This window comes from Camelus bactrianus, chromosome 10 (assembly GCF_048773025.1).
Source record: "Camelus bactrianus isolate YW-2024 breed Bactrian camel chromosome 10, ASM4877302v1, whole genome shotgun sequence".
Taxonomy (NCBI): Eukaryota; Metazoa; Chordata; class Mammalia; order Artiodactyla; family Camelidae; genus Camelus; species Camelus bactrianus.
The window spans coordinates 30071819-30096966 of record NC_133548.1 but is presented as its reverse complement, the minus strand read 5'-3'; the positions used below and the strand labels follow the sequence as shown (position 1 = coordinate 30096966).

General features: G+C 36.9%; 1 protein-coding gene across 1 annotated transcript in view; it reads left to right on the top strand.

The window, feature by feature from the left end:
* ANO3 (anoctamin 3) overlaps positions 1 to 25148 on the top strand; it is a 360586-nt gene that overhangs the window by 80381 nt on the left and 255057 nt on the right. The window contains exon 2 of the mRNA XM_045523788.2: positions 23483 to 23557. Coding sequence (XP_045379744.2) covers positions 23483 to 23557 — 75 coding nt within the window. The remainder of the gene's footprint in view (positions 1 to 23482; positions 23558 to 25148) is intronic.

Genomic DNA, 25148 nt, shown 5'->3' with positions numbered 1-25148 from the left:
GCATGGTTTGAAAGGATTTTATCCCAGATGTAAGGGTGGCTATTGGGTGATTATATTAATAATCCACAAAAATATGGTGAAGTTCTAAGCTAACGTGATGTAACCTAAGCTATATGTGCAAAGAATGAATGAGTTAAATTAATGCATCTACAAGTAATGCCAGCTGAGGATGAGAGGTCGGCGATATGTTTTTTTGGTGCATGTGAAAAAAATGTCAGCGTTTATGATGGGTATTCTAAATAGTTGCTTTCCTAAACCAGCTAGATTGGGTTGTAAATTGTATAATGTGAGGGCTAAATCTCTGCACTCGACGCAGTGCCTGAAGCGGAGAGGATGAACCACAGATGCCTAAGGAAGTGATTACCAGTAGGGCTCCTCTCCTTTTTGTTCTATTTAACCTACCAAAGATATGTGTTACTCTACTTCAAATCAAGGTTAAATTTTAATGGTTTATTTGTCTAGACTCCGGTGCTTACAAAAACAACGTCATATATTTTGAGACAGATTAATGAACCTCCCATGCAGGTGGTTGAATATGAACATTTGTTAAAATCCTAGCCCCCCCTCTGCACCTATGTGTGTTTTTGGACATACTGCATAACTTCCCTGAGCCTTAGCTTTTTTTAGTTAGAGGGAGAGAAAACAAATCTCTCTTTCACAGGTTTGCTCGGGATCAGAAGTAACATGACAAACACTCAGCACATAGCAAATATCTAAGGAATGGTACTTTATTCACTTCATATTTATTGTGTGCATCTCACATTACCAGTAGTTCTTGAAAATACAGGGATGAATAAAAAGTATGGTTCTTGCTGTCTGTGAATGTACAGTCTAATGGCAAAACCCCTACACAGAGAGAGAGAGAGAGAGAGAGAGAGAGAGAGACTAAGACAAGGGTAAACATAGGATGCTGTTTCTTTATCACTGTGGTCTTATACAGTTTGGCCCCTCTTTGGACCAGGCTTCTTTCTTCACTGTGGGCTCATTTCAACAATTAGCCCACTTAATCCTGAAACCATGTGCTGAGGACCATGAATTACTGGGCCAGATATTGTGACTTATTGGAATAGACACATGACTGGAACAATAGTATAGCATCAGGTGTCTCACTGGCATTATTTTTACATTGGGAGGGGAGGTCCCTCAACTGATAGTCCAGCCAGATCTCTCTTCTTCCCTGCATAAGGAATTTCTTTTGACTGAAGGGAAAAGGGTGGGATTTCTTATACTTATCAGAATTCTGGTCTACTATAGAGCTTGTTTTGAATATAAAGATTTGTTTCAGTGCAGTCGATATATTAGAGAACAAATGTGAAGTTTGCACTTACTTGTGCATGAGTGTCTGCAGAAAACACTAAGTGAACACAGAAAACTGCACGCCTTTGAATTGGGCACATAGGAATACACAAAACACACACCCCTCAAACATCTCCCGGCTCCCGCAGTCACTTTGTGTGTTAGGAGCCACATCCATCCCTGTCTGCGGTGCGGAATTCCCTTAGGTTTCAGAGAACACTCCTGCTGCTTCAGTCTATAGCACTTCGGTAAGCAAACTTTAGGTCTCCGCGAGGTAAAATGACAATGTTTATTGTAGAATTTATGTATCTCTTAACCATTTAATATACATAAAACTATGCTTCCTTTTTTTCTAGGTTTCAAATGTTATGTTAGTGAAGAAGTTTTTTGAGTGCTGTGTCCCTAACCCTGTTTTCCTATAAGCCCTGTGGTTTTAATTGTGCATTTTGTATAATGTGGTGATTTTTATGTGGGTGTATGTCTTGTTATAGCTAAATTATTTGTTTCTATAAGGATTTCAAGTTACTTCAATATTTATTTCCAGCTTCAAAAATTAATATTCTTTTAGAATATCATTTATAGTACTTAAAAAAAAAGTGTTGATGCTTGAGGTGTCAAAGAATTAGATGTGCTTCCTAGATGGAATCTAACTGTATTCGTAAAAATGCTTGAAAGCATTCAAAGTGGTCAGTTGTGTGGTACGTCTATTGATCTTATAAGACTGAGAAATGACGTAAAAGTTATTTTTAGAACTCAGAGAAGGTAGATAGAGCCTCTTTTCCTCCTTCTCAATATCTCACTACATAAAAATAGCAATGCTTCTGTGCTGTTGTCAGGAGGGTAACTGAACAAGTAATCCATGTGCTGTTATTTCATTTCATGTCCCAGCAGCACCTGAAGTGAGCATTTGGCCACATTTATGGATGTGTCTATACTTATTTTCCAGGGAGACAAAAACCTTTCAATATATGATTTATAGCTTTCACTTTTCAAAAATCTGTGTGCTGTATAGCTTCTGCCACGTGGTCACTTTGATGAAGTAAATGAAGGAAACATGAACTATATACTAACAGCTACCACTATTTAAAAGGCTTTAAACCCAGAGTAATAATCAGGTAGATTGTATTTTAGGTGTCAGGTTTTAAAATTTTTTTAACATGAGGAAATTTATAATTGTATGTAGCTCATCTGCTGTCATAGTATGCATGATCTCCAGTGCATACTAGTATATTAAACTGATCCAGGGTGTGAAGGAAATATATCTTGTTTCTACATGGCCCAGTTGGAAATAAATCCTTCCTAGACCTTAGGACAAATGTAGACACATAAAAGAAACCAGGCCATGATGAGGAAAGGTTAACTAACATCGGATACAAGATACTATATAATTTTCCATGCAATAATTAGAAGATATCAATTAATTTGTATTTGGCCTTGAAAACAAATCTATATTTTGAATCTATATTTTGATGCCAGTGGAGGAAGGTGTTTTACCCAGAGTCTGTACACCCCAGGAAAAGGCAGGGTGGGCATTCATATAGTAGAATTGAGCAGTAGATGAATTACCTGGAATTGCCGGGATCTTTTCATGCACATGTGTGATTTTGCACTTTCTTAGGAGAGCATCAGCAGCCGTCATCCTAGTCTCAGAGGGGCCCACGCTTCCAGAAATATTAACAACCGCTAATAGTTACAGGGTGTTGATGCATAGTGAACGCATGACAAACGCTTGCTAGTTCTCACAACCCTTGCTGACCCTGCTAGGACACAGTAATTCCCACCTGCTTGTCACCACGTAATTTGTTGTTACAAATGAAGGCTCTCAGTTACTTCCTCTATTCTAATTACGATATACCAGTCAACTCACTCGGGATGCAGGCTCATGATCACCAGACTTCCATTTAAGCCTGATGTTCTAACTTCTCTTTAGATGCCCTCACACAGGTTAAAATTGCATTTTACTTCATTTCTCTATTTAGGTAGTGAATGAAATGTTGGTGCGCATAAGTGACTACTGGGGCTGAGAAGTCTGTCATGTGCCCTTTGCTCTGTTAGATCCATTTCATCATTTGCCCACTTTCACACACTGGCCTGTCTTTCTCTTTTAATGTTATACTATTCAGTTCTACTACTTTCATTCTGAATTGTTAAGATCACCCACTAGCCTCTAGAATCTTTTAAAATCTTGCTTAACATTTCATATACCAAGTTAAATGTATCTCCTATTCTCACCAAGTGCACTATCATCCTTCTTGGGTCTTCAACTATCATGCATTTATCATTCATTTATTTGACCATTTACTGACCCATTACTATTACCAAATCATATGCCATTCATCTTCTGGAGATTCAGAGAAATTCCTCTTTCAAGTAGTTCATAATCTAATGTAGGATATGGTAGATAACAGATTCCATTAAAGTAAAAAAAAATAATATGAAAGAGGAGTTACAGGGATATTGAGGAGGAGCATGTGGCTTTACCTTTGGTGGAACTTTGCATTAAAGGCTTACCAGAGACACTAACAATTAAGCGCAATATCAAGGCTCTAAGCTCTCATTGAACCAGCAGACCTCTACTGGTCAAATGAACAGCTGTGCAAAGACTATGAGTTACAGAGAACACTGGGGGAATGTAAACAGCTAGGTGCAACTGGGGCACAGAACTTTTGTGGGGAAATGCAAGGGGAATAAGACAAAACGTTGTGTGCATATCTAAGGAATGTTAATCTGTTCTATAGGCATTAAGATATCATTTCAAAACTCTTGAAGAGATGAATGCATGCATGACTGGATTTTATAGTTTAATGAGAGTATATTGACAGAATATGGAGGAACAGTTGGAGGAGCTCTTCTGTTAATGACCTTTCTAGCATGCTGGCCAGGAAGGAGGAAAATAGCTTTCAAAAAATAAATAAAAAAGTAAACGTCTCACTTCACTCAGCATCAATGACTGCATTGTTTCATTGTCTGGTATACTACCATCCTCCCCTATTAGACTACAAGCAACTATTTGCACAGTTAACTAATTCATACCCAATTTTGGATGGAAGGGATAAAGCACATTTTAAAAATTCAAATTTCGTTTAATATGGCAGCAGTCGAAGTGTGTGGTAATGGGGGACCTGAATTAAGTGAACAATAATAGGAGAGAAAGGAAAGGGGGTAACATGCTAGACACATATCAGGGCTACCACTGACAAGATTTGGCTGTTACTGGTTATGAACGACAAGGGAGAGGGAGTCACTGACCTCTGGAAGGCTGTTTTGACTGGGCTCTAGAGATAATAGGAAGTATAGGGAAATCAGTAGGAGGAGCTGGTTTAAGTGTCTAGTCTGTGACTCTAACTTTGGACATAATGTATCAATGTGTCAGCAGACTAGGAAATTACAAATCAAGTTTAGAATGAATAGCCCTGACTTTCCATGAGTCTCTGATGAGTATTTATCAGAGACAAATAATTGAATGTAATTATTACAATTCATTTGAGAAGTGATTCCAGGAAATGAGAGTACGGAAGTGGAAAAGTAAGACAGGGAACAGAAGCTAGTAAAGTAATAAAATCATCAGTGTGGCTATCTGTAACAGTCCTGCTTGGAATCCCAGGTGATTTGGAAATGGCGCAGCACACGTGCCTCAGATTTATCCCACCCCAAAGGTGAAGGACCTGGGGTAACTGATCTACTGAGAGACATAATCATTATTTTAAAGGCTGTTCCCGGGGATGCTGATTCCCTAGAACTCCTAGCCTGCCTTTCACTTGAACAGAATAGACACAGGTGGTGAGAGAAACCCTTTAGGCAGAAACACACAGATACTGGCAGCAAAATTCAGGAAAGTAGGTACTAAAATGGCAAAGGCAGAGCATTACCACTTTGATCTTTAGAGACTATGTGCTCTAAGAATGTCAGATTCAAATATTATAACATTATCTGAAAACACAATTAATACTCAAGTGAAATTGCTTGTCTTTCAAGACATGATAAAGGCATATTTTCATGCTAACACACTAACATCAGCTCTGTTGTTGGCATGCAGGCATGGTAATAACAGTCACTGGAAATAGAGCAAGGAAAACAGCATGCCAGGAAGCAGCATAGAAACCAGAGGAACAATTACATATGGCTAGAGAATAAGTCAGTGCTTTTGCTGTGTATACCTTATAACCTAGTGTGTGCATTTTGCATGTGTTTGGGTGTATAAATGATACATATTTATGATGTCCAAGTCACTGCTAAAGTAATTGTACCTGATGGTTTACACTTACATCAGAAATTTACTTCTCTTCTTCACTGGTAAACCCTCCTAAAGGCATATTTTTCTCAGATATTCAGCTGTACTCTGCACTGAGCAAGTAGTTAACGATTCTTTTTCATATCCTTATTAAATGACTACATTTCAACTTCTGTCCAAATGTATGTATAACCATTATTACAAATTGACTCTTTTCTTTACTGATGATAAATAATTCTCTCAAAATAAGTTTATCATTGAAATGGTTTACATTGGGCTTTTCACTTGTGCCATGAAGCATGGCATTGAAAGAAATACAAAATGAAATAAAGTAGTCTGTGCTTGGCCTGCTTGAATAACACACCCTAGCAATAGCACAATTCAAAATTTCAAAAGAAATAGCCTGAATAGAAAACTGGATAAGATAATTAAGAAAAAGATGGTGAGATAAAATTTTAGCCATCACAGTACTACTTACAGAGGCTTCTCCATGCTTTAATACTGGCAGGTATATTTGAGTGATGTGTTTAGACATCTAGGACAAAAATCTTACTTTTCTCAAGAACAGTGCATCTTACTTTTTCTTTTAAAATGATCATTAAATGTATAGTTAAATTTTAATATGAACTTTAAAAATTGAAAGTTTTTTTTACATACACATCTACAGAAATAAAAAATTGTCAGACAGAATGTCAGAAAATTCAAGAAGTATGATCATTGATCCTGTGAAGATCAAAAGCATTTACTGACAAAAATATGAGTCAGAGTAATGGATCCTTGATCTTGAGATTAAGAAATGAGCTCTAAAAATCACTTACATAGAATCACATTCTGATCCCCACTCAACACTCTAATGAATTTTGCCTTTGGGCAGAAAAGAAATATGTCTTACATATTGAACCATGCTAATACCAAATTGAGAATAAATTGATGACATGTTTAGGTCATATTGCTTTCTAGATGCCCAAAGCAGGCACAGGTCTTGTGGTGTGATATTTTGCACCAAGAGATTGGAAACAGCTCTGGAGTAGCTCTGTCCTGATTTGTGATTTGTGCATAAGGTGCAGCATGCACTAATTCCTATACACAGAGCTGGCCAGAAGCAGAAGAACAGAGTAAGAAACTAGCAAGAATTTCTGTCCTCCCTGAATTCGCTATTCTGTGCTTCTCTCCTTCCCTCCATTTTGTGTTATTGTGTATTTTTCCCCCAATGAAAACATAATATGTGCTCATTGTATAAAATTTTAAAAATACAAAAATATATCATGAAGAAGCAATCAAAATTAACCATAAGCCAGACATCCTCAAAATCATTGTTAATGTTTTATGATATACCTTCACATTATATTTTTCCTGCATAATTACGTGATTAGAAGTATATCTTTGTGCTCCTAACTATTGTGTTTATTGGATTACTTCCAAAGGATGAATTCTCAGAAAAACATACCCTGTTAAAAGGGTATGAATAAGGAGTCACATTTTAGTGGTAGATTTTGACTATTCGCAAAAGGGTGGCTGCCTCCTTCACCAAAGCAAATGATTCAGTCCTATATATACAGATAATACTCTAGAGCTCTATTTCATAAACCCATTCTACTGCCCATTTTATTTTACTCTTTTTATGGGTAATTTAACAATTTTTTATCATGAATTTTATACCCACTAAAGTATTTTGATTTTTTATTGTCTGATTGTTGCATGGGAGTTATGACTCAGGAGCTTGAAGTTTAGCTGAAAGAACAAATCTCAGTTAACACAGATTAGAATTTATTGACCTTAGTTTTTTCATGACAGACAAATCAATCAGTTAATGACTAAAATGTGCTTTTGACATGTAGAGAAATCTTCCTAAGGTATAGATATAAATATGCCAAAAATGGCTCATGATTATCTTCAAAGCAAAGTCTAATATTTTTTATCTTGGCTTTCAAGGCCCTACTCAATATGGTCCTTACTTCCAATCCTAAATTTGTTTTAGGATTTTTCATCATTATATAAAATATGACATTTTTGAAAGAATATGGGCTTTATTAGCTCTGATTTCAGCTTCTCCCAAGAATACATGTTTTCTCTGTCATCTTGTCGATTATTTATTTTTGTCAAAATTCTAATAATACCCACTTCACTGAGTTCTTGTAATGATTAAATAAAATTAGATGTTTCATGTGAAATATATAGCTAGGTGACTAGCACTGAAGAACACACTTGAGAATGTTATTTTCCTTCTCTTTTCTTTGATAAACTGAAACTCCAGCCAAACTGAAATTACATGACTTCTGTGCTTTTCTACCCACCTCCCTCCCCCACAGAATTTGCTCATGTAGTTCTCTCTGCTTTGGGGACACAATACCCATTTTCAGAGTTGATAACTTCCTATCTTAGAGATCCAGAGCAAAACATCTTCATGAGGCATTTGCTCACCTTGCCCCTGTAAAAAATAATGTATTTTCTGAAATGCCATCACAGTGCTTTATCTGTATTTCTCTTGTGGTCATTATCACTTCTTTCCTTCCATTATAATCATATATATACATAGACAAAGTATAAGTTATTTAAAATCATGAGTTTGAGAGTATGAGAATTATGGCTTCTATTCTACTGTTACTATTTGTTGTGTGTCTGTGAAGTGAGTATTCAGCCTCACTGTGCCTCTGTTATCTGTCCTTTAAAATAGTGGTAATTATGTTATCCATTTGTGAGGTTGATGTGAGTATAGAGCTTGATACAGCAGATCTAAATGATGTTGATGATGATGATGAGCTTTGTAAGGGCAGGTCCAATTTAATGCAATTTAGGAATCTCAGCAGAAGCAAATATGTATGTGTTGGAACACAATAATAGGAATCAAGTGGCATGATGCTGTGTCTTGCTACCATATGCGCCACTGTGTTCTCACTGATACTTGTAACATCATGGGCTATCCCACTGTTTATCTCTTAGTACCTTTGACATGCCTTCCTTTGCCAAGATGCCAGGCTTTGTTACACATTTCCTGTAGCTAGGTGAAAAAAAATAATTATCACAGTGTTATCGTACTATAGATGTATATTAACTTGAAAACTTAATACCCATTGCACTAAAATGTAACATGCTGCATCACTCTTTAATTTACATGAGTAAATGTATCTATTGACTTTTTTTTTTTATAATCCCTAGTTCTTACTTGCCTCATAACTAGTGGATAGAAATTTATAAGCCAGGGATAGATAGACCTTAAAATGTTATATAAGGGAAGTCCCTGCAAGTATTAAGAATAAAAGGAAAATGAGCACTTTCCACTACTGTGATGTGAGAGAGAGAGATAGGAGAGACAAGTAAGAACAAGGTGGTATAACACTAGGATTCAGACTTTCTTCTTCTCTGGCAGGAATCTAAGTTGAAGGGTAGCATAAGTACCTATAAACATACAGAGAGTCTGAGAATATTTGTCCTATTGTTGTACATGCACAAGCTTTGACCAAGGATTCTAGGGACCTCTAGGAAAATGCATAATTTAATTTTGTATCTACATATACAGTACCGGATGTAAAGGGGGTATGCATGTAGGTGGACTTTAGGAAGTGTTTTGTAGTCTGTGGATGGTATGCAGTGGATTTAGAACTTTCTACATGCCCTGCTGAAGTGACATGGAGATTTTAGAAGGTACATTGAACTGAAAATGTCTATGAGGTCATAGTATGCCTAATTTTAAAATTCAGTATGTAAATCTGTTGCCTTCTCATTAATACTGGGGAACTAATACTTATCTGAAGTAAAATATTTGGAAGCCAAAGCATGTTTTGTGTTGTTCTTACTTTAGTTCTACTTAAATCTTAATGTACTTAAGAATTATTGTATGGGTTTCTAAAATCAAAACTACATGTGAACATACAAAGATACTTTCAAGATCAGGTTGGTTCATCTATGATTTGTTTATTTTATAATGATTAGAGGAAATGTGTTCATCTAGGATTCTGCTAATAAACAATTTAAAGCAGTAGCTTGAAATTGTTAGGGGTCCCCAGGCCTTTTGAAAACCTGATGAAAGTTATGGATAAACTTCCCAGAAAAAAATGCATGTATATTCATACACAAAAGTCTTGATAGTTTATTTCTTCCCTTCCAATTTAGATGTTTTTTTATTTCTTTTTCTTGTCTGATTGCTCAGGCTTGGACTTCCAATACTGTGTTGAATAGAAATGGTGAGATTGGGCATCCTTGTCTTGTTCCTATCACAGAGGAAAATCTTTTTCAGCTTTTCACCATTGAGTATGATGTTAGCAGGGGGTTTGTCATAAATGAGCTTTATTATGTTGAGGTATGTTTCTTCTATACCAACTTTGTTGAGAGTTTTTATCATGAATAGTTGTTGAATTTTGTCAAAAACTTGTTTTCTGCATCTATTGAGATGATTATGTGATTTTTATTCTTCAGTTTGTAAAAGTGGCATTCTTCTTGGATTGACCCCTTTATGATTATATAATGCCCCTCTTTGTCTTTTGTTAGAGGCTTTGTTTTATAATCTACTTTTTCTAATATGAATATTTCTATCCCAGCTTTCTTTCATTTTCATTGGCATAAAAGATCTTTTCCCAACCCTTCACTTTCAGTCCATGTGTGTCTTTAGCTCTGAAGTGACTCTCTTGTAGGCAGTGTCTAGATAGGTCTTATTTATTTATTTATTTTTAATCCACTCAGTCAAGGTGTGTCTTTGGATTGGGGCATTTAGTCCATTTACATTAATACATAAAATGATTGTTGCTAGTCATGTGCTTACTGCTATTTTGTTATTTTCTGATTGTTTTTGTTGTTCTCTGTTCTTTTCTTCTTCTTTTAGTCACTTCTTTTAGTTGCTTTCCATGTGGTTTGATGATTTTCTTTAGTGTTATGTTTGGGATCATTTCTCTTTGTTTTTTGTGTACATATTGTAGATTTTTGGTCTGTGATTACCATGATATATGTATATATGTATATCTTTCAAACTGATAGTTGTTTAAGTTGTAAAACCTTTACATTTTTACTCCTCCCCCATGTTTTATGTTTTTGACATATTTTACATATTTTTGTTTATCCCTTAACTACTGACTAAAGCCAGAGACTGCCACATACCAGGGATTCTCCCAGGGTGAGACAGAGGGGACAGAGCTAGGGCCTAGTGTGTGTTGGGGCTTCTCCTGGGACATGCTGCCTTGGCAGGGGCTTGGAGCTTGAGCTGTGTGTGGGCTGGTGGGTGTGCTGGGATAGCCTTGGCAGGCCAGCTAGAGTGACAGGCACTTTCCAACCTGCTACTTCTGTGCTGGGACTCAGTTCATACATGTGCCCTTTCAGAGGGGCATCTTGGTTTCCTCCAGCCTTCTGACTCTTCTGGCCATAGGTCTCACTAGTTTTCAAAACTAGTTGAGTGGCTTATTTTCTAGGTGCTGGTCACAGGGGCTGAGGTGCTTGATGTGGGGCTCAAATCCCTCACTCTTTAGGGAGGATGTCCAGTTTTTGATATACCCATCCTCTTTTGGGTTGCCCACTGTGCATGTGGGTTCTGACTAGATTGCTTCTCTTCCTCTCCTAGTCCTCCCAGTATGTTTTCTTCTTTGTATCCTTAATTGTTTCACCAGTCTTCAGGAAATTCTCAGGGAGAATTGTTCTGTATCTAGCTGTAGTTTTTGGTGTGTCTGTGGGAGGAGGTGAGCTCAGGGTCGTCCTACTCCTCAAAAATGCCTTTTAATATATCTTGGATTTTGTTCTTGCAGATGCTGTTGTTTAGAAATAATCTGATATGAGAAAACAGAGCCAAATGGACACGGAGAGCCAAATTTCTCTCTCTTTTTCTGCCCTTACCCATGCTTCCACCTTTATATTCTTCATGGAATTGTTTGTCCTCCTGCTCTCAAACTACAGAGCCAACCCTCTCTATATGCATCTGTTTTTTGGGGTTTGTTTTTGTTTTTGTTTTTAATTAGCCTGAAAATTCTCTTGTGATAATTACACCCCAATGCTAACTGGAAAGGGGGATGTAGAAATAACATTTAAACACAGTGTTGTCAGTGATCTTCATTACCTAAATATATTCCTTTAATAAGGAAAAGAAAACAAATTGGTTTAATATTCTTTGTAATAAAATGGTTATGGGTAACAAGGTTATTATTTTTTTCTCTTGGTAGCTAATCTTGTGTGCATTAGTTTATATATAAGAATATTCTTGGGACCTAATAAAAACAAGCTTTCATTACATGAATGGGTTTATTAAGATCCTACTGCTTTGGACAAGTTAGCAGTTTCTTTATAAGCCCATGAATGTAAACATCTCTAAAATAAGAAATGAGAAAATGTATGCATGAGATTCTAAGGCTGCTCCTGGCTCTAGATTAATGGATCCTCCCTTTAATACTTTGGAGGGTGACTAATATTAAGCAACATGTCTTAAGTCATTGAAATTCAAAACATTTCTCTCTTTTACCAATCTAAAAAGGAGGAAAAAAGTTAATATGCTGTCAGCATAGAGTCGTTCCAGTCACTGACACAAGTTGAATTCCTCCTTAAGACTAAGATTAGTTTTACTATGAGACTTGATGTTCTTACTGAGGTTAGGGTTTAGGAGAAGAAAAGGGGTTCGTCATTCTTGCTGTTTTTGTGTTAGGTGACAGAAAGTCATCCCATGGGTAAGAAGCTATAGATGCTTCTATTATATTTCACTGCAGTGAGTAAATATCACTGATGAATGGTAGCAAAGGCATTGATTTGACAAGCACTCATATTTCCAAAACCAATAAAGACTTAACAATTTAAAAACGTTTCTATAATATACATATGAGAAAAAAAAAAACAGATTTTACTATGAAAAGTGTTATTAGCTTCCAGGTCACATACATTTAGGTTTGCTCTGAGTCCTTGAGTATCAGGAACTGGACATTGGAACACTTTTGAAGATCATCTAAGATTCCGAATTAACTATTCATGAATCTTCTCTAGGGCTACTTCAGTTAATGACTCAAAATATATTGGGGCACCTCTAGAGGTAGGGACCCATTCCGTATTGGAGAACTCTTAAAATTATGTTGGTCCGAATATTTACAAAGTATACTTTAGAAGTTGGTTATCCTCTTTTTTTACCTTACTGACATCTATAAAGATTATCTAAAAGTTTGCTTTATTAAGGGGATGTTTTAGTAGTGAGTATTGCTGTCAATATCAGAATAACCAGTGAGTGTCACTGTTCTAACACAGACGGATATTTATGGGTTTGTTGACATATAATGAGCAACAACATCCTTGCAGAAGCCATAAATACTTGTAATTATGCAAAGCATAGGCAGTGGGCTGGATGAATCAAGGGTCCTCTTATTCCACCCACATCAGCTATTGTGGAAATTCTGGACAGGTTTCCTGGTGCCTTTTTCTTCTCCACTAGTCTACTTCCTAGTTTTGTAAAAAGATAATTTATTTGCTTTCGCTTCAAAATAAAGACAGATCATTTTCCTCAAAATGGTGTTTCTTCAATTCAGTTGTTTATGGTGTATAAACAGCTTTCTCATGACTACTGGTAAATCTTATTTCTGACTTGATTTCAATCATTTATTGAACAGATTACTGATATAAAGGAGACAATAATAATTCTGAGCATACATTTATTACAGGTTTCCTGCTAGTCATTCCGTGTGTTTTATTTATTTCAACTCCACAACAATGCAATGAATGAGTCATTGTTCATGCCATTGTATAGATCAGGAAAAGAGGCTGAGAGGCATTAAGTAACTTGACTTGAGGTGACATAGTAAATAACACATCCAACATTAGAAGCCAAAACTGTTGAACTCCAGAGCCCCATTCTTTCCACTGTATCCTCCTGCCCCTAGACTATACCTGCAAAAAATGGGAAGCTTAGAAACTAGTATCTCAATCCTTGGACATGTTGGGATTTTAATGGACTCCAGAGATAACACCTCTCTCTTCCCTGCCTGGATTTTAATAAACCCATTGATAAATAGAGCACTAAAATCTGACAGATGGCCATCAAAAGGTCAGCTGTATAACTGATGAAAGCTAGTAGAATAGGACTTTGTTGTGTAGCCAAATGAGCTTGGCTACTTTCCTTTCCTTCTCAGTTTGAAACTTTCTCCAAGTAACCGGCACAACTGGGAAACCTCAGACAACCTCCATAGTGTCAGACCCCATATTATGTGGCAGAGGAGAGGGGAACAGATTAAAATAGAGGAAAAAAATTGCGAACCAAGCATTCCTAGATCCTTTTTCTCAAATTTGCAAATCGCAAAACCCAGACAAAATAGATTTTTCCCCAGTGGAAGGGAGGCCCGGAGTGTACTCAATTGAAGTCCCTCTACATGGGACTTTTTATATGCAATTTTATAATTCTTATTATTAACAAATACAGAAAACAGTGAAAAGTAATATTTAGCTCCTTCTTGCCATGAATCCATGATTTTTTTCTTTACTCAGTTTACGTTTATTATCGATAACAATAAAAATATTTTAAAGACTATTAGTATTCTTTTACAAAGAGTGAAGTAGCATGTTTACAAAAATTTACATTGTATGATATGCAAAAAATTAAATTAGGAAGGAAAGTGAATTAAGACACTAGTAATAGAGAGAGAAGCCAAAAGAATTATTAGGGCTGAAAAAAGGCGAAATAACAGCAGCATTTTTAGAAGAGTGCAAGGTGCTGAGAGTCGAAAGACATAACAAACTGTGTAATCAAATTATATATACTCCATAGTTCCATTATAAGGAAGGTCAGTTGTCGTATTACTCACAAGTAAACTCTGTAAGCATTTGTCAGTGATGTGCTTTGAACTCCTGAAGATGCATTCTCAGAGGAATATGGAAAAACTGTCCCCTAAAACAGATGTATTTTTATATCTGCAATGACAAGCATGATTATTTCAGGCCTTGTTGTCATATATTAATTATAAAAATTTGAGCTTTTACTCTGAGTGAAGTGGGAGTTCATTGAATTTTTTGGTTTTAAGCAAAGGAGTCATAATAGCTGGATTTCATTTTAAACTCTCTGCCTCATTTCTGCTCACTCTCAGTCCCAAACACACCTCCATGCTCGGCAACTGTGATATCACAAAGACCAACTGGGAGACTTGCAGCAGTGGAGATGGTGAGAAGTCATAGTTAGATTCTGGATATATTTTGAAAGTGGGTTGAATGTGGGTTATGAGAAAAAGGAGTCAAGATTTCAGTCTCCAAGATTTTTCTCATCAATTGAGATGGGAAAACTATGGGTTAACTTGGTCAGGGAGTAAATATCAGAAGGTTCATTTGAGAATGTTGGGTTTGGACATGATTCTTTCAGACCCAGTAGACATGTGAAGAAGACAGATACGTGATGTAAATGCCTGGAGTTAGGGAGAGATATCTGATTGGAGATGTGCATTTAGGAGTTATCAGCATATAGATAATGTCTGAAACTGTGAGACATTATGAGATAACCAAGGACAGGGAATAAAGATGAAAAGGAGAAGGGTCCAGAGACTGAGCTGTAACCTGTAAGGTCAAGAGATGAGAGGAATGCACAAAAGAGATTGAAATGGAGCATCTAGTGAGGCTGGAGAAAAATCGTGAAAGTGTCATGCCCTGGAAGCCAAGAGAGGAAATGTATCGAGGAGGGCACAAGCAATTGTGTCAAATGTCTGGAAAATATCAAAAAAGATGAAGACTAAGGACTGACCACTGACTTTGGCAATGAAAAGCCATTGGTGACTTTGATAGTCTTAGTGGTGGTATGGGACAAAGAAAGCTCATTGTGGAAGATTTAAGAAGAAGGTTTACAAATAATAACTATTGACTCTAGTTTTGTGGAATTCTGGAGCAAAAGGGAACAAAAAATTGAGAAGAAACCACCAGGAAAACTGGAGTCAAAAGAGGGTAATTATTTTCTTTCTAATTTTTAGGGACTAACAGCATGCTTGTATGGTGATGAGAGTTATGAGCTGAGGAGTAGGGGTGAAGAAGGAGGCTGAATTTTACTGTGTAAGGAGAGAGCATGGGAGAATTATTGGGCTGAAGTAGGTGAGAGGGATGGAAACTACTGCATAAGTGGAGGAGATGGGCTTAGTTGGGAGTGCAGTTAGTTTCGGTAGAGTATCAGGCAGGAAGTCAGAATATATGAGTACAGTTGCCAGTAGGTGTGTGGGAGCTGTGGAAGTTTTCTTCAGATCGCCTCAGTCCTCCTAGTGAAACAGGAAGCAAAATCATCAGCTGAGAGTGTGAATTGGGGAGGAGGTTTTGGAAGACAGAATTTGAAATGAGGGAATAAAATATGAAATAGTCTTTAGCAGAGTGGGAAAATAAGTTGACCAGGGGAATATATTTTGACTGCTGATCAGCATAAAGGACCCATCTGAGGTTATTGTTACAAATTTTAGGGAGATCAGCCTATATGTTGACACATTTTTTCCTCCAGTTGTGGATTAACTGTCCATGTGTATGCATGGAGTTGGTGTGATGTACACTTGCACATGCACACACACATACATACATACACCTGACTCATTTAAAGGTAAATTGCTTTGTATCTCCCCTATTCTGTTCAAAAGTATCTTTAAAAGAATACCCATGGTCATGTTACAGCTCCCTCTGAGATGGTATTTTTTAAAATAATAATGCAAAAACTTGATACCATGTCTCTAAAATAGTTGCTAATATTTTTCTTCTTTTTTTTTTCCCCTCTAGACATTGAACCTTATTTTTAAAACGGAGAAAAATACGAACAAAAAGCACTATAGCCCAACTAACATAACCAGCTATGTAAGAATTGAAAATTATTTTAGAGATCAGTCCTATTACAGATGGGGAAACTTAAGCCCAGGGGAGAGGGATTGGCCTACAGTACACAGGATTCCATGCAATTCTACTCAGAATTTCCCAAATCAAATTGTACCTTATTTGCTTTCTTTAGAGCCATATCACATATCAGACTCTGCCTTATGTTACGATATGGCCAAGGGTATTATTTGTTCAGATTTTGGCAGTCACTTAGGAACAAACTGCATGGTGCTTTCGTTACAGATATCTGCAGAACAGGTGTGTAGCAAAAGGTCTATGCTAATTCCCAGCAGATGCTCAACCTGTCTTCTCGTGTGCATGCAGCAGCTCCGCTGAAGCAAAAGTAGCCTATCCCTGCATAATACCCTGATATTATTTTAGGAAAATGGTATTACTGTTGCCTGGTTACCTCTTTATTTTCTTAATTGCATCTTCATACTGTGAGTTTCATAAGCTTTAGCAACCCCATGGAAAATCCAGAATTACAGATGATTACCCCTTTGTTAGCTTTCTCATTTCCATTTGGAATTAAAAGTCTAGAATCCCAGATTCTTGTCCCTATTTCTACTGTAGATTTGTAACCTTGGTTAAGTAGCTGATCTTTCTGGGCTACGAATTTTTTAACCTATTAAGTGAGTAAAATGGACTTGATCAGTGGTTGAAACGTTTTTAAAGTAGCAGTCTCCTCAGGCTGTATGAGAAATTAAAGTGAAGCTTAAAAAAAATTAAATCAGAGCTAGAATGGCCCAGTTGACCACACTTTCAGTACCTTCCAGTCTTCTTAGATTTCCTTGAGACAACTATACAGAAGTCAGGTGCTGCGAGGATCACAATTTAAAACTTAGAGGATCTAACATGTCTTCTGGTTATATCAATTTATAAAAATATGATGTTATGCTACAGATGTGTGTGTGTGTGTGTGTGTGTGATGAATGAAGGGTTCAGGCAAAAAAAAATGTTTAACACCTATAGTTTGTAAAGATCCTTAAATACCTTAGATCATAGCCCATATGCTATTTAATTTTTCCCCCATTGCTGTAGTGTTAAAGTAAAAGAAATAAGGGTCCAAGTGACACTGATGGAGACCTTTGCCTTCTCATCACATTTTTAAGTTCCATAATATAGAGAAACCTGTATCTGTTAGAAGAATTGTCATGGTTAAAAGTGGTGGGGAGTGATCAATGCCACTAACTGCCAAGTTGGGGAGAAACTGGTGATTCAGCCCTGCTAAGCTTGAGGTACTGGGCAGAGGCTGTGAAGTCACCTGCCAGGATCCAGCCAGTCTGCCAGTTATCATGTGGGATCTGTCTCATATAACTCCTTACAAGTAGGCTGAATTTTACTCTCATCTTTGGAGAAGTGAGGAGAAAGGCTTCTTCACACAGAAGTGGTCAGGGTGTAAGTGTTCATTTTAGAAAAATGACAAAAGTAAGAATACCTCTGATTGTTCTAATGAATAAGCTAAGGATCTTAACCAAATACTACTTTCAAAATTCTTTGTATATTTATATCACTATAGAAGTAATACAGATAACAAATTACAAATGCTAGAATGTATTTAGTTCAGAGAAGAAAATAACAAGTCTAAAATATGAGTATGAAGGCATTAGCAATTTTAATAATCCATAATATTTACTTTCAGCCTTGTGCATTAATGAAATTATGATGATACTCTGCAGAAAGAAAAGTGTTACCACCAGCAGTATATAAAAGTACTTATACTCACAAAATTCTCACAAATATTAAATATTATAAATTTTCATTCTTATAATGTGATGTCATATTCTTGTTTTTATTCCTGTGATTTCTAGTGAGAATTAATATATTTAGCATTTACATCATTTTAAATATTTTAATATTTTAAATTTACTTTTAGAATAGAGCGTGCGCGCACACGCGTGCGCGCACACACACACACACACACACACACACACTACTGTCTTTGAGCTAAACAACCAAGTAATCTTTCCCCATCTCCTAAAAGCTTTCCTGCCTAAGAAGCGGAACTTTTGCCTTCCTGTGTTTCATAAAGTTTTGTACTAATTTTCCACATGGCACATATCTATATTTGGCTTTAAACCTCCCCCAAATATACTTTTTTAGAAACTCTATTTTACTTCAATCTAATGCTTAAATTTAATGCTTTAACCTATATCACATTATGTAACCCATACCTATATCCATATCCGTATTACAGCTACGTGAAAAGTCAGGTTGCAGGGGCTTTGATATGAAACATATTACCATCCTAGTTCAATAATTAGAAACTGCTTAATTATTTTTAAAGAGAGACAGGACTTTAGATCTCCAGTTCAATCTCCTCATTTTGCAGAGACAGAAATTAAGGGAAAGTGAACTTCCCAAGGTTATCTTCTTTGCTGATCATGACTCACTTTCACACATGAACTAATTCATTAGTTCTTTGAAAAGAAGAAAAGAAACAAACCAGTATTTCTCACAACAACTTTGTAATTATGAAAAGCAATCATAGGATAAGTTGGGTTTCAGCACTGATAGTATATGACTCAATCTGGTTTAGAGGTCATTACTCAATGGATCAGTGAGTGGTTGAAATCTTTTTCATTTAAACAACTTCTGACACTGGCTGCCCTTCCTTCTCCCATCTCTTTTAAGATTATATGCAGCTCCTCCAGCGATACTGATGTCCAGATTTGTCAACTTATTTAAGCAATTTAACTGGACTAATGTAGGCATTTCCACTGAGTCAGACAACAGACTTAATTTGTGCCTTAGTCATAAATCCTGTTTAAAGGGGGGTTTTCAGAGCAAAAGCAAATTTGACATCTAATATTTAACAAGTACTCTGGAAAGACTTTTACTTAGAAACCAAAAATTTAATGAGATATTTTAATTCACATTTGTGTTTCTGAGGATGAATTAGTCTGATGTAATCTCCTCCTTTCAAAGTTCTTTACTGAACTTTCTATAATTATTTTCATGCGAGATTTGAAACATTTGGCCAGATACACATTTTTGACACAGAAGCTAGCATTTTATAATTGATATGACTATATATAGTGGGCAACCTCCCCAAATACACTTAGGATACAGAATTTTCCCAAGATAGAGCTGAAAATACTGTAGTGTTTTTGGTTTACTTTTGTTTTTGTTCTTGTGCTTGTATTTCAAGTACTCCCCTTTAGCTCTTCACTTCCTCATTGATTTCCTTTCTTTCTTCTGCCAACCAGCTGTAACTATCAGCTAGGAACCTGTCTTGACCTCCTGTATTTTTTCTTTCTATTTTTTTCTTACAAGAGCTTTCTCCTCATATAGGTTCAGGTCTCACCTTTATGTGCAAAACATCTCAAATCTAGGTTGCCTGCTCCTACCTCTCCCTCAGCTTGTGAACACATGCACTGAATTGTCTCACACTCAACCCAAAGTTAGTATGTCTGAACCTGAACCTGTCGTATGTCATACCTGCCTGACCACCTTCCCTGCATCCCTAATTTCATCAATGGAAAACTCGGGTCTCCTGAGTTTGAAATATTAGCATGAACTATGATATCCTTTTATTTCCATCTCTCCCCTTTATCTACTCTCCAGCCAATTGTGGTTTTCTGATGTTTATTTTGTAACGTTACTTATGTGTTTTACTTTCTACTGCTATCAGCCTACCTTTAAGGATTACCAGATGGTCTGTGGGGATCTATACTATGACTTTTCCATAATCTTCTACACACAATCGCCAGATTAATCTTCCTAAAACTTGCTTTTAATAATTAAGGTCTCTTCTTCAATGTCCTTTAGATGAAGTTAATGATTTAACGGAAAAGACAAGATGTTTTAATTTTGTTAACCATCACCTGATTGGATTGGGCTAAATGTCTCTCAGCTTCCTTATATCATTTCCCCACATTTGTTGGTCCGGAGTTCTGTGAACATGCTTCCCAGCCCCATCTTCCCTTCCTTGTCTCTCACAGAGCCTTTGTCTATTCTGTTTCCACACTTCTCTCATTATTTCTCACACTTGAAGTAACTTTGTAATCTCCTTAGTCTATCCATATCCTTTATACTCTTGAAGGTCAGCTGAAGTCCTATCATTATCTGATTTATTCAGTTCAAAATAATTACAGCCATTCTGAAAAAAAAATCGGATCTTTGTCTCCCCAAAATCACTTTATCTGTTTTATCATATTGATAACATAATTGGAAAATTGGAAAACTCTTCTGCAAAGACACATAAGTGCTAGATAAGAAAAAATAATGAAGAAACTAGGGCTTAAGCCTCAGCTCTGTGACTTCCAAGCTGCATGTCTCCTAACAAGCCCCTTATACAACACGCACGTGTCTCAGATTGCTCATCTGTGAAATAAGTAAGGTTGGGTTAAATAGTCCCCAAGTCTCTTTCAGTTTATGATTCATAAATTGATATTTAAAGGTATTTTATATAACATAGCATAAACTGTACTATTATGAAACAAATTCTAGTCTTACAGAATAGACTCTATTTTATTACATGTTTATCTGATGATCATTAAATTCTCAAGTCCCATCCCTTATAAGAATATTCAAACTTCAGAATCAAAATAAACATATTACAGGAGAGCTGCTTTATTTCTATTACTATATAAAACCAATTCTATTCAGTTGAGCTATTAAAATGTGAGATTACCTACTAAAGAGGTTCTGACACTAATTCCCATGTGGGTCATGGGGAGGTTTCCCACACCAACAAGCAACTGTGGGGACACCAGTTGTGTTGCTGGTGCGTAGGTTCTTGTCCTACCTCAGGAAGAATTCAGAGATGAGGGGCAGAGGTTAAGAAAATAAGGTGGGGATTTATTAGGAGATAGATAGTACCTTCTTAAGGGGAGACCAGTCAGGCTCAGATCGGCAGTGTCCTGAATTTCTTTGGTAAGTTGGTTACATAGAGTGTAAAAATGAATGAGCAGAATATTCACCGGGGAGGGAAGGGTTTGGGGTCATATTCCCTGATTTTCACCCCAACTCCACCTTCCCGAAGGGAAGAGGGATTTTTGTTCTTAGTGTGAATCAGAAGCGTCATGGCATGAGTTCATGATGGGTACTTCTAATCTGCAAGGATAGTTTTATTGAAATGAGGGCATAATGAGCAAATGCTTACTTACATTCAGACACTGAAGATTCCTGCCTTTTCCCATCTTTCTTTGTCGGCCTCCAGGCCACTTGTCACCCCAAAATGTGTGACCACTTATCAGCCCAAAAGTTCTTGCTTTTCTTTCTCTGCCCAGGGACCCTTGTTGTTCACATGATGTAGGGTTTCCTAGATTTGCCTGTGCCCACCCCTTCTTTTTGCCCAATTCCTGTCATTTGGCCTGCACCCCCCCTTTCTCTGTTCATATCTAGCTATCTGCCTGCTCTAACAATTGGATATCCTACAATTCAACTCAGTTCTGACTCTGTCTACCCAGAGATAGCATCAGATTTCACAGGTTATAAGCTCAGTCCTACAAAACTGCCCCTTCACCCCACTTCACATACTTGTCACAAACCCAAGTTGTTACTGGTGCTTCTGACCAACTGGCTATAAATCAGAGCTCCCCATGAGCCCCTCTTTCCTTTGGTTTGGTTTAATTTGCTAGAGAAGCTCACAGAACTCTGAAAAACATTTTACTTACTAGATCACTAGTTTATTGTAAAAGGTTATAACTCAGGAACAGCCAGATAGAAGAGATGCATAGAGCAAGGTGTGTGGGAAGGGCACAGAGCTTTCATGCTCTCTCCACGCATGCCACTTTGACCAAATCTCCATGTGGTCATCACCCAGAAACGCTCAGAACCCTGCCCTTGTGGGGTTTATGAAGGTTTCATTACACAGCTATGATTGAGCAAATCATTGGCCATTGGTGATTAAATTCAGTCTCCATCCGCTCTTCCTTCCCCAGATGTCAGGATGCCTGGGGAAGGGACTAGAACTTGCAACCCTCTGATCACCTGGTGGGCTGTTCTGGCATTTAAGCCCCCATCCTTAGGCGCTCTCTGGAAATTGTCACATTAACATAACAAAAGGTGCCTTTAGGCTTTTATCACTTAGGAAATCCCAAGGGTTTTAGGAGCTCTGTGTCAGAAACAGGGAGGCATACCAAATATATATTTCTTTTTACAAATCACAACATCATACCTACATAATCTATTAATTGAATAAGCTTAGGAAACTTTTATTGGAAAAAGGAACTTGCAAAGTACTAGGTACTGTGACAAACATCAACAGATTGGGAATGGGCATAAGGAATAGAAATGAATAAAGGTGTGGTATCTACCTTCAAGGAACCAACTATCTAATGAGAGAGATAAACAGATAAAGGAATTGCTACAATTATAGGCATAAGAAGCTGTTGATTGCTACCACTTTTTGAATACTTTCCATGAACTAGACCTATGCCAGGGACTAACATACAAATGCTAATTAACATGCACAAACTCTAATGTTTACAACAACATTCCAAGGCTATTATTCCTGTTTTGCAGAAGAAAAAAAAAATGAGATCAGAGATCTTTATCTCTCCGATGCCATATAGTTAGAGTGATGAAAATGTACTGGCCATTATATCTTATTAGGTATCTTTTAAGGATTGGAAACATTTCTGTAAAAATTCTTAATTAAAATAGAAGACTGATTATTTCTAAAATGGTGGTGTCACTTAAAAAATTGCCTTTGAAAGTAGTCTTAGAGCTGAGTCTTAAAAGAAGAGTAGACTTTCCATTGACTTGGTTGGTAGACAAGGCCTTTTAGGCACAGATAACATATTGAGCAAAATTCCAGAGACAAAGAAGTTGAGGTCACGTTCAGGGAATTCTGGTGATTTAGGCATGGTAACAAGGAGAGCAGGGAGTGAGCAACGACAAAGATTGGTTGAGTGGGCAGGATATTAGAAGAGTGTGTTACTTACCCAGGGAAAATGTAATTGGAAAATCTAGCCATTCTTTCAAAGATGACAGCTCAATCAGCTTGCATAACAGCAAATAGAATCTACCCACCTGCTTAGTTTCTAATGCAATTTACTGAAAGTTGTGTCGTCCTACACACTTCTTCATAACTAATTTGACCTATACCAGATTGTAGTTTTACAGCAGCTATAGTCAACATTAAAAGATCTTTTTTTTCATGATAATTTTCCACTCTTTTTTCTGGTCTATTGATTTTCTAAGCAATTTTTTTTCTTGTTCTTTTGTTCCTTCTCACAGGCTTGCAGAAGTTGTGCTCTTCTAATCCTGGACTTGAGAAGAGTGTGTGGGTTGCCAAAGGCAAATACAATGGAGGTGAGTTTTGAGGATGGTTTCAGGTGCTCCCACCAACTTTGTCCTTCAATGTAATAGAGGAGCAACTCCAGAGTCTTTGTGGGGTGTGAAATTTTAACATAAGTTTGCAGGATCACATTCATATTATAAATTATCAGTGTAACACTTTACTTACCATGCAGTTTGCAAAGCACATTCACATCTGTAATGTATTTAGTTTTATCCTGTTACTGAACCAAACTCGGGTCCACTCATCCTCATGCAGTAAAGTCAATCTACTGACACTAGGTTGTGGTGAAAGAATGTGCAGTATTTTGCAGATGCCAAGCAAGGAGTATGAGCAGCTAATGCTCAAAAGACCTGAACTCCCCAGTGGATTTCAGGGAAGGGTTTTTAAAGGCAAGGTGAGGGAGAGAGTTACAGGGTGCATGATCAGCTTGTACACAATTCTCTGGTCAATGGTGAGGTAACAGGGTGGTTCCCCAGGGGTTAACAACATCAATACTCAGGTTCCAGCTGGTCTAGGGGCTACATGTTGATGGTCATCATGCCGTTAACTTCTTTTATCTGGTGAGGCTTTTAGTATCTGCAAAGCAACTCAGGAATGTGTATCAGACACTGTTATCTTTGTCCTTCAAGTTGGAACTAAAGATTCTGTGACTGCTATATGGCTGATCTATTGTTTAAATTGTTACCAGTTGTTCTGGACCAACTGCTGTTTTGTTGTTGTTGTTACTACATGTTCACATTCTTCTAATCATTAATTCTTTTGGGGGGGGAGCGGGTGGTAATTAGGTTTATTTTAAGGAAGGAACTAGGGATTGAACCCAGGACCTTATTTATGCTAAACTCCCATTCCACCCTCCCCCTTCAATCGTTAATTCTTGAACCAGCCTTCTGTGGCTCAGGGGAGGCCTGGGAGACTAAAATTTTTCTTCAAACAAGAGGCAGGCAGAGGACATGGAGGGGTCTGACCTGGGAGGACCCCCCCAGGGTTCTACTTGGTTACATAACCTTCTAGTGAAATTACATTTACTTATAAATGTCTAATACAGGATCCTACATACAAAACTCTTTGTGCCATTTATTTTTAAGAAATGCATTTATATTATAAAATAATAACTTGGTAATCTCAGTATTAATAAATTAATCAGTAAAAACCACTGCAAACAATTTGATATACACTTATTTCTTTTATAGGACTTTTAATATAGATTTTTAAATGGTGAGGGTTTAATTTATGTATATGAACACACACATATCTACATGTATAAAACAGCAAACTGCCCTAAATATCTTTAAATGTCAAAAGTAAACAAAAGTTAATAAAAACCAACACACAACAGATAAAATCAGATAAATGCAAAATATACTTAGTAATCAACTCCTTTTTGAGGTTCAGTCATAAAAGGAAAGACCAAAGCTAATGGTTAATGACTTTATTGGTTATTGGTTAATTAAGTTAACCAATTAAATTGTCAGGGTTAGATGGAGAATAGATCACTCAGAAGGTAGATAGTTCAAACAAGAAAGCAAAACAGAGAGGCAAATATTTAGACAACTTAGAAGAATTTACTCTGGTCCGAGAGATCTCCTTACCCCAACAACAAAT